The following is a 10,964-nucleotide window of genomic DNA, read 5'->3' as shown; positions in this document are numbered from 1 at the left end:
AGCTCCAAAAGTATCAAATTTACTGTGGTTTATGTTTTTCAAAATTTTTTTTTCCAGTGCCAGTGAGACACTTTTGATGAAAGCCTAAAGGTGACATTTCAGTAGCATATTTTCATATTTAGGTTCTTAGAAATTTCTAGAGCATTCAATTCAATTTTATTTATTCAGCGCCAAATCACAACAACAGTCGCCTCAAGGTGCTTTATATTGTACAGTGGATAGATATAATATAATAGATACAGAGAAAAACCCAACAATCATATGACCCCCTATGAGCAAACACTTTGACGACAGTGGGAAGGAAAAACTCCCTTTTAACAGGAAGAAACCTCCAGCAGAACCAGGCTCAGGGAGGGGCGGGGCCATCTGCTGTGACTGGTTGAGGAGAGAGAAGGAAGACAGGATAAAGACATGCTGTGGAAGAGAGACAGAGGTTAATAACAGATATGATTCAATGCAGAGAGGTCTGTTAACACATAGCGAGTGAGAAAGGTGACCAAAGAAGAAATACTCAGTGCATCATGGGAATCCCCCAGCAGTTTTATCTGTATCATGATTTTACTGGAAAGCACTTTGGTGTACTTCGGTCTTTAAAAATGTGCTATATAAATAAATTTTGATTGATTGATTGATTGGTCTACACCTACTGCAGCATAACTAAGGGAGGATTCAGGGTCACCTGGTCCAGCCCTAACTATATGCTTTAGCAAAAAGGAAAGTTTGAAGCCTAATCTTGAAAGTAGAGATAGTGTCTGTCTCCTGAATCCAAACTGGAAGCTGGTTCCACAGAAGAGGGGCCTGAAAACTGAAGGCTCTGCCTCCCATTCTACTTTTAAATACTCTTTACAACAAGTTGGCCTGCAGTGTGAGAGTGAAGTGCTGATCGCAGTGAACTAAATTGTGTTTTCTTAGTGCTGTCAATTTAAGTGCATAATCCTATGGAAACCATGAATGAGCACGTTTATGCACATTTTGGTGTGTTAGAGCCCTGCACGGCTTCAATTCAGGAGACTGGCTTCTATGTATTTTTAATAAATTAATTCTAAGTTTATGAAATTGCATCAGTTTTTTGTAAAAAAAAAAGAAAAAAAAAGAAAAAGAAAAAACAAACAGCCAACTGTAAGTTTAACTGAAGTTAGTGTCACACTAGTTCCCTCAACAAAGGCCACCGAGCTTCTACCAGATTTTCAGATTCTTGCAAAAAGAAGTTCTGTGCAAAATTAATATTAATGATACTTGGGCATTTTGTCAATCACAAATTTCTTAATAATCCATCCATCCATCTTCTTCTGCTTCTCCGGGACCGGGTCACGGGGGCAGCAGCCCAAGCAGAGAAGCCCAGACCTCCCTCTCCCCAGCCACCTCCTCCAGCTTATCCGGGGGAACACCAAGGCATTCCCAGGCCAGCTGAGAGATATAATCTCTCCAGCGTGTCCTGGGTCTGCCCCAGGGCCTCCTCCCGGTGGGACATGCTTGGAAAACCTCACCCAGAAGGCATCCTTGTCAGATGCCTGAACCTCCTCAGCTGGCTCCTTTCGATGTGGAGGAGCAGCTGCTCTACTCTGAGCCCCTCCCGAATGGCCGAACTTCTCAACCTATCTCAAAGGGAGAGGCCAGCCACCCTTTGGAGGAAGCCCATTTCCGCCACTTGTATTCGCGATCTCATTCTTTCGGTCACTACCCACAGCTCGTGGACCATAGGTGAGGGTAGGGACGTAGATCGACCGGTAAATTGAGAGCTTTGCTTTTACACTCAGCTCTCTCTTCACCACAACAGACCGGTACGTCTGTCAATCTCCAGCTCCCTTCTCCCGTCACTCGTGAACAAGACCCCGAGATACTTAAACTCCTCCACTTGGGTCAGGAACTGCTTAACAAATTCTCTGTAATAATTATAATAATTATATATGAATTATTATTTAACTGTAAAATAGTCATAAGAACACTTGGGTGTAAGCCAATCACTTCATGAATGACCCAGATAACTCATGTAGTCTCTGTTAACCACTATTTAACAATATAACAGCTTCAAGATTCACAGCTTACTGCTGTACTGTCTGGTGTAGCTGAAGAGAAATGTAAAAACGTTTAAAGGTTTTGTTAACATTGACTTTATTTCAAACATTAAAAGAAAGTGACAGAGACAAGGGAACCAAAATGACAAAATGTTAACTAACTAATGCAGTACTTTATCAGTAGATTTTATATATGAGCTCATCAGTACATAAACAATTGGACAACTATTATTAATATTGGCACAATCAACCATGTAATTAAAAGATCACCATTTCTAGAAATGATTTGTGTCAGACACTTTTTCAGGACAAAGTGCTGATTTTCTTGGTGGGTAACACAGCAGCAGGTCTGAACCTGCTCAAAGTTCTTCTGATAGACTCTCGCAGCTCTTTGTTCCTCAGACTGTAGATCATCGGGTTCAGGAAGGGAGTCAGAGCAGAGTACAGCACAGACACAATGATCCGCACCTGAAACAGAGTCAGATGTAATGCTTAATTCATCTGTTTATATACTCGAGGATGACATTGCTGGTCCATCTGGTCCTTTAGCATGAATGGTTTTTTACCCAGGAGTCATGCTGCATGGCCCTTGGTAAAAACTGGCATGACTTTTTTTTCCCTGAGATTTAAACCAGAAACATTATGAAAGTATCCAGCTCTGTGGTGGAAGTCATATCAACATGTTATCACAGTAATGATGCAAGTACTTTTTGGTTTGTCGTGGTTTATTGTATCCACAAGGTGATTTAACATATCACCTGGTTGTCAAGAGTGTTGGGGAGTAACAGAATACATGTACCGGCGTTATGTATTTAAAATACAAAATATGAGTAACTGTATTCTGTTACAGTTACCATTTAAATAGGTGGTAATCAGAATACAGTTACTTTGCTGAAATAAATAGAATACACAGCAATCGTTTCTGGCTTCATATATTAGGCTATCCCCTCTCTATGCCTTCTCCAATTTTGGTGATTAAACGCACTTGGCGCAGGTGCATGTAGTCATATATCGCATGGCTATGAGCAGCCGGCCTGAGTTCGAGTACAATTCGCAGCAGGCCCTTTTTTCTTCTTCTTTTTAACAATTTCCATCTGGTATTAATAAAGTTTACCTGATTCTGATTGCTGGAAACCCAAACAAAACACATAATAAGAGGCTGTAATGTAAATGTACTGTTAATGTTGGTGGCATCAGCTTTTGGGCTGACCCAGAGCCAGCCCAACAGCCAGCAGTGCACGGGCAGGAATGCATTTCTTGGAAATTCCAACACAACCTCATAAGAAGAATGGGATGGGCGAAACTTCAGTATCTTTGATGTACTATTGCTGTGTGATATTTATTACTTTTAATGAAGGATACTCCATACCGAGCTAACATTGTTAGCTGGCGTTAGCTGAGGGTAGTTTGCAGATTGTTAGGCCTTTTCTAAATCCTCATGTACAGTGGCTTGCAAAAGTATTGGGCCCCTTGAACTTTTCCACATTTTGTCACATTACAGCCACAAACATGAATCAGTTTTATTGGAATTCCAGGTGAAAGACCAACACAAAGTGGTGCACACGTGAGAAGTGGAAACAAAATCATACATGATTCCAAACATTTTTTACAAATAAATAACTGCAAAGTGGGGTGTGCGTAATTATTCAGCCCCCTGAGTCAATACTTTGTAGAACCACCTTTTGCTGCAGTTCCAGCTGCCAGTCTTTTAGGGTCTGTCTCTACCAGCTTTGCACATCTACAGACTGAAATCTTTGCCCATTCTTCTTTACAAAACAGCTCCAGCTCAGTCAGATTAGTGTTTGTGAACAGCAGTTTTCAGATCTTGCCACAGATTCTGGATTGGATTTAGATCTGGACTTTGACTGGGCCAGTCTAACACATGGATATGTTTTGTTTTAAACCGTTCCATTGTTTCCTGGCTTTATGTTCAGGGTCGTTGTCCTGCTGGAAGGTGAACCTCCACCCCAGTCTCAAGTCTTTTGCAGACTCCAAGAGGTTTTCTTCCAAGATTGCCCTGTATTTGGCTTCATCCATCTTCCCATCAACTCTGACCAGCTTCCCTGTCCCTGCTGAAGAGAAGCCCCCCCAGAGCATGATGCTGCCACCACCATATCTGACAGTGGGGATGGTGTGTTCAGAGTGATGTGCAGTGTTAGTTTTCCTCCACACATAGCGTTTTGCATTTTGGTCTCATCTGACCAGAGCAGCTTCTTCCACATGTTTGCTGTGTCCCCCACATGGCTTGTGGCAAACTGCAAACAGGACTTCTTCTGGTTTTCTGTTAACAATGGCTTTCTTCTTGCCGCTCTTCCATAAAGGCCAACTTTGTGCAGTGCACGACTAATAGTTGTCCTGTGGACAGATTCCCCCACCTGAGCTGTAGATCTCTGCAGCTCGTCCAGAGTCACCATGGGCCTCTTGGCTGCATTTCTGATCAGCGCTCTCCTTGTTCGGCCTGAGTTTAGGTGGACGGCCTTGTCTTGGTAGGTTTACAGTTGTGCCATACTCCTTCCATTTCTGAATGATGGCTTGAACAGCGCTCCGTGGGATGTTCAAGGCTTGGGAAATCTTTTTGTAGCCTAAGCCTGCTTTAAATTTCTCAGTAACTTTATCCCTGACCTGTCTGCTGTGTTCTTTGGACTTCATGGTGTTGCTGCTCCCAATATTCTCTTAGACAACCTCTGAGGCCGTCACAGAGCAGCTGTATTTGTACTGACATTAGATTACATGCAGGTGCACTCTATTTAGTCATTAGCACTCATCAGGCAATGTCTATGTGCAACTGACTGCACTCAGACCAAAGGGGGTGAATAATTACGCACACCCCACTTTGCAGTTATTGATTTGTAACAAATGTTTGCAATCATGTATGATTTTCGTTCCTCTTCTCACGTGTGCACCACTTTGTGTTGGTCTTTCACCTGGAAGTCCAATAACATTGATTCATGTTTGTGGCTGTAATGTGACAAAAAAAGTTCAAGGGGGGCGAATACTTTTGCAAGCCACTGTACACGAGTCCGTACTCGCATTTTCGCGTGTCCGGACTTCGTAAGTTCACACAGGAGTCCAGACTTCCTGAGAACGCAGTGCGATCGTTCCACAATTAGAACGGCAGTGTACTTGATGACATCACAGCTTTTTACTGCCATCCCCTCTTAATTTAGCTGTGATTGATATTTGCAATGGAAATTACACATGACATAAATTATACATGATGTAGCAGATTTCTTTAAGAAAAAAATTATAATTTGAACTAATTTTAATTGAACAAATATTTAAAATATTATCTTTTTGAGCAGCCTTCAGGATCTCCACATATTAACATGGTGGTTTTAGACTGATGGATAGCATTAACAACTTGCTAGCTGCAAATAATCATGTGCAGTTCCACATGATTATTAACAGATAAAAAGAAAACATATTACTGATCCAGAAATATGTCTGTGAAGGTTCTCAGTTATCCAGGTCATCATAGTCAGAACTCAAGAAGCTTCTCAGATGAGAAGCTTTCCAAGCTTCTTAGACTGATACAGAAACAGTCTCCTATACACAATCACTGCAAAAAGTGCAGCCTTACCTAATGTCCATTTTATATTAAGATTATATTAAGATTTAATGATCTAGTTGGCATTGTAATGGCGAGTAGCCTTCAGTAATAGTAATACATCTGTAATATATCTGTAGTGGAATACACTTTAAAAGTAACTTTCCCAACACTGGCTGTTAACTCTCTGGGCTCAGCCCTAAATGAAAACACAAGTGAAACAAATGTACCTTATTTTGAGGCAATATGTCTGTGTAGGTTCTCAGTCATCCAGGTCGTGGTAGGATGACCTAGATGACTTCAAGCTTCTCAACTGAAGAAGCTTCTCAAATGAAAGGGGAATTGCCTTCAAGAAAGTTAAAGAAGTCCAGCTTTCTTTCCAAGCTCTTTAGACTTACTTTGAGCAATGTCACCAAACTCTTAATGTTACTGTTAATGTTGTTTCTTCTGACACTTTAAAACCGTTTGACGTATAGTAATGTGCAAAAGTGTTAAACCACATTTCTTTATGTTTTCCTTTAAAGTCGTCTTAACCAATAGTTCTCCAGGATTTCTGAAGGTCTTTCAAATTCCTTCTTTAGCCACTGGCTTCTTTTTTGCTCATCTCACGCTCTTATTCACACCTAGGCCAATTTAGAAACAACAAGTACCCTAACCCACTCAGGGGAGTTTACATGAAATCTTGTCCATGAGAGTCCTGGTTCTGCTGAAGAAGAAAAGGTGGAGAATAAATGTGGTTATAGCAAATATTGACAGCTCATTAGAAATGTCCAAATGCTGTTTTTGTCATTGATACTGTATTTCCATTTTGGTCTGTTTGTTTCAGTAAATCTCTGCACGTATTTCTTGTTTTCCTACCAAAAATATAAATAAATAGAGGTGGCTCAAGACCTTTACAGAGTACTGCACTGAGACATTACAGAGAAAGCAAAGCAAAGTTTTTACCTCTGATGAAAAGTTTCCCACTCGGTAGGAAATGTATACAAATGAGGCTGCTGCATAAGAGATGGACACCACAGTCAGGTGGGCAGAACATGTTCTGAGCGCCTTCAGCCTCTGAGCAACAACCATCCTGGATATGGAAAAACCAATCAAGATGTAGGAGGAGAGTATGAAGACACCTGTGGTCACCAGCGACACCATTGCAAATAAGAGAGACACAATGTTATCCAAAGAGGTGTCACTGCACACAAGCCGCCTTACAGAAGATGGGTCGCACCAGGCATGTTTCACCACATTTGGGCCACAGTAAGGCCTCTCAAAGGCAATCACAGTAACAGGAAGAGTGCAAATTGCACCGAATCCCCAGGCTCCTGCAACAAGTAGCAGTCGGACAGGCCTGGTCATGATGCTGTTGTATTGCAGAGGGTTGCAGATCGCCACGTAGCGATCGTATGCCATGACTGTGAGAATGGCACGGCCTGTAACAGATAACTGAATGAAGAAGTACATCTGGAGTAAGCAGCCCAGGACAGAGATGGTTAAGATATCTGTCAGTAAGCCAGATAGCATGTTGGGGATGGTGGTTGTGGTGTAGACCATGTCCACAAAGGAGAGGTTGCAGAGGAAGAAGTACAGTGGAGAGTTGAGCTTTGGATCCGTCAGTGCCTGCAGCAGGAAAGACATAGATGGTAATCGTCACATCCTCACCTCATCCTCAACTCTTTATTAGACTACGACAATATTGATTAAACTGTTCTCTGTACCACATAGATGATGATGCTGTTTCCTCCCAGGACCATGATGTAAATCAGCAACAGGATGGAAAAAAGTATTATCTTTTTCTCATCGAGGCTTGTGAGGCCCTGGATGATAAAGAACGTGACACCACCGAGTCCCAAGGTCTCATTAACAGAACTAGATCTGTGATTGGTTGACAAAGTTGGGAAATCTGAAGGAAAAAAAGAGCTCATCAGTGTTCATCAGAGGGGTCCAAGTCCAAAAAGGTGCATTGTTTGTGCTGCTGATATGATGTATATATGATGCCAGCTGTGATGCACCCACTGGCCAGTAAAGTTCCACTAAGCATTTTTTCTATTGTCCTCAAGTTTTTTGAAAGACGTGCCATGCTTATATGATAGCAACATGCCAATTATAAAGTAACAATGCCCCAAATCACACTGTGTTTTATTCTGTTTTTCTGTGGGACCATTAACAGGGTGATCATCATGTTGAATTTATAAGACTTAAAACTATGGTGTAAGACCAAAACTCATCAAGTATGTATAAAGCTCATAAAATAACTTAATGTTAAGGTTGTTTCCTACAGACTTCAAAACTAGATTTTCCATCCAGAGGAGCGGTCTTCTGCTGACGTGGTAAAAAAAAAAAATGAAAGTGTCAGGCACTTCTGCTTTGGCTTTCCTTTTCAGAATCAGAAACTACGACCATCTTTTACACGGATATTTATATATTAAATTTATATTTAGGCAGACAATATGTTAAAAAGCCACTTTTTTTTCTCTTGGCATAACATTAAATCTAGAAGATGGACCCACCACAGTATAGTTTGTACTACTAGTATGTCTGTGACAGACATGAGAGATTGCCATTCCCACATTACATAAATTTTTAGTCCCACTAACCTCTGGCAGGAAGCTGCAGTCCATCAGTACCAGTTTTTTTCCCCATGCAGCTGGACTATTTCACAAACTTAATAAAGCATAAAAGCCCCGAACCTCAAAATCTCTCTTTTTCTTAGTGGAGAGAGTGATATGTTATGTGTGATATTGGTATAAATATTAGGTTTTTCATAGCTAAATATTCATATTTTTTTTTATTTTTAAGCGACTGTTTGTAACATGATAGCAAGACAAATTCCTTTTTTATGCAAAAAGAAACAATAATTGTAATTCTGATTCTGTTTACTGCTGAGATGCTTTAAAATCATTCACAGTGAAGTTTTTCAGACTGGCCAAAATGTTCAAAATTCATCTACTCATATAAAAAACATGTTTCCAAAAATAAAGAAACAAGGTTCAAGCCATTTTCAGCGATGATCCCAATACTTGCCCAAGGAATTTGTCCTTGCCTTCTTCAGAGGCAAACAAAAAGTACTTTTTAGTCCTGGTCTGGATTACCAAGATTTCTTATCTTATGAATACAGCTATGGTTAGATGATGACTTAAACCTAGGAGAGTTTGAGCCATGTTTAGCAAAAGCATTATCATTGTGGTCTTAATTACATTTTACACAGTACTTCAAAATCAGTATACTCACAGACATTATATTATTCAGTACACAACTGCACCAGGACATTAGGCGAAGGGGCCCTCTGCGTTTCTTGGTGTTTCTCTGTGTCATCCCCGCCTCTCATGCCATGTGTTCCCGTGCCTTTTGTCTCCTCGTGGTTTCAGGTATCACAGTGTTTAGCGTTTTGTTTTTCAGTTTGAGTTTGCATGACGTTGGTTTTCCCATTCTAGGTTTTGGTAGCTCCCCAATCATTATTTCCTGTTTTTGTCACTGTGCAGACACTGTAAATAAAACGCTCACTCGAATCACAGCCTTCGCCTGCATTTAGGTCCTTCCTTCACAAACACCACACGACTGTTGTAGCAGCCGTGACGAGTAGGAAATAGTCAAAAATGAATTATCATAAATTTGTAAGTAATGCATTTTGGCAGGGAATGCATTTTGTGTCAAAAGCACATATTTTTGCAGAAAAAGCAGGGAGGTTTTACCACCAGCTGTGACAAGGTTTATAATTTTACTGAGATCACTTTTTCAAAACCTAACCAAGAGGTTTCAAATGACGAACCTTAATCAAATGACATACATGCAATTTAATGGATAAAAAAAATCATACAAGTGATTTGTGGAAAACTGACATGTAACTCAAAGTTCAACATCTGCCATGAAAACAAATACACTCTTTGTTAATTGTTAATCTAGAATTTATCTAACTTTTTTAATAAACAAATAGAGTGGACTGAAGAAAAATTGTGCTCAAGGACACAACATACTGTTGTGAAATGTGGGCCAGCAATGGGAATCAGTAGATTAGTAGTCATGAGTATATCATGAACTGCTATGAGATCAGGCTGGGTTTTTTGTGAGAACGTCAAGATTTGTGGTATTTTGAGCTGTATTAAAATGATTCCTGTAAAAATAAGTTACTTGTGATCACAATGACAAGCATACCTAAACAATCACTTAACCTCCTTGAAAGTAACCACCATTTCTATTGTAAAAATCTAATTTAATCTAAAATCTAATGGTATCAGAATTATTAAATAACTTAAGCTAACAACTTACTCAAAATTGAGTCACATGAACTCCTTATAGCAAAGTAAATGAGTACCACCTATTTTAAAGTTAAATTTACTTTAAGAACCCTAAATTTTAAAATAAATGAACCCAAATAAACATCAGTGTGACTGGACTAAAACTTCAGTATGACTGTACCAAAAACCAAATTGTACTTTTGCTGTATTACTGTACCCCATAAGCAGGTACTATAACTTCAAATAATACTGTAGGTTTGGTTAAAACAATAGATTTAATCAAATAATGACATTAGTTAAAAGAAACACCACAAACACTAATAATGCAGTTGTTATATATATTTTTGAGTTGTCTGTTATTTGATCTCTTGGATTCCAACTATGGTTGTTATTTAAAGAAAAAGAAAATGTGTTATTAACATTGTGGTTAGGGTCCAGAACTGTAAAAGCACCAACAGCAATAACAGAATCAGTTTTAAATAATTTTTACCAAAAAAACCCCCAAAAACACTTCATCACCTTTAACAAGTGTTTCTGTTTTATATAAATGGCAGATTATGAAGTTTTGACTGGACATCAGTAGTTAGTTGGTGGAAAAGTAAAGACAGTAAAGTAAAGGTACAGACCTCTGGGACTTTGGAGTGGAATATCGAATGTCCACAGCTCCATCTCTTCTCACCAGACAGACGGATGAACCTCCCAACAGGTGACCAGGTAAGAAAAAATTAGCTCGATAAACGACAATGACAAGTGAAGAAAAATTTGATGTGTTCATGAAAACATTAAAAGGCTGCAGAACACAAATGAAACCCCTCCAGATTTAAAGGTTGCTTTACAAAATATGTGAAAAGGTATCACTGGCTTGTCTAAGCAGGACTGAAGTCCTCTGCTCCACATTCTGCCTTTTCTAGAAAAAACAACTATCTAATGAGTGACCAGAAAACTTTAATTAGGCTGAGTTACATCAGAGCATCAGAATTAAAAATGTAACACACAAGAACACAAAGAATACCAAAGGGACTTGTTTTAGGTACCTTTGTGGGTTTAAATGCAAAAAGCACAGAAACATAATTATCCCTGTAGCCATGGTAACAAAAACCTGCTTCAAAACACTTGCTTAACCTTCTCATTATACAAACTGTTGCTTTAAGTGTGTGTGTGTTTATTCTCAATTTGTAG

The 10,964-nt window shown here is 39.6% G+C and overlaps 1 protein-coding gene across 1 annotated transcript; it reads right to left on the bottom strand.

Moving 5' to 3' along the window:
• Window positions 1-2,318: 2,318 nt before the first annotated feature.
• or6at1 (odorant receptor, family 6, subfamily AT, member 1) lies at window positions 2,319-10,454 on the bottom strand (the record flags this gene model as incomplete). Its single annotated transcript, XM_080867963.1, has 4 exons — window positions 2,319-2,483; window positions 6,508-7,170; window positions 7,269-7,453; window positions 10,412-10,454. 4 exons carry the CDS (start codon window positions 10,452-10,454, stop codon window positions 2,319-2,321), a joined length of 1,056 nt encoding a protein of 351 aa, XP_080724089.1.
• Between the last annotated feature and the right edge of the window lie 510 nt (window positions 10,455-10,964).

Source organism: Rhamphochromis sp. 'chilingali' (assembly GCF_963969265.1).
Source record: "Rhamphochromis sp. 'chilingali' genome assembly, chromosome: 19".
Taxonomy (NCBI): Eukaryota; Metazoa; Chordata; class Actinopteri; order Cichliformes; family Cichlidae; genus Rhamphochromis; species Rhamphochromis sp. 'chilingali'.
Note: the sequence above shows the minus strand (reverse complement) of the source record. Positions and strands in the feature narration are given on the sequence as shown.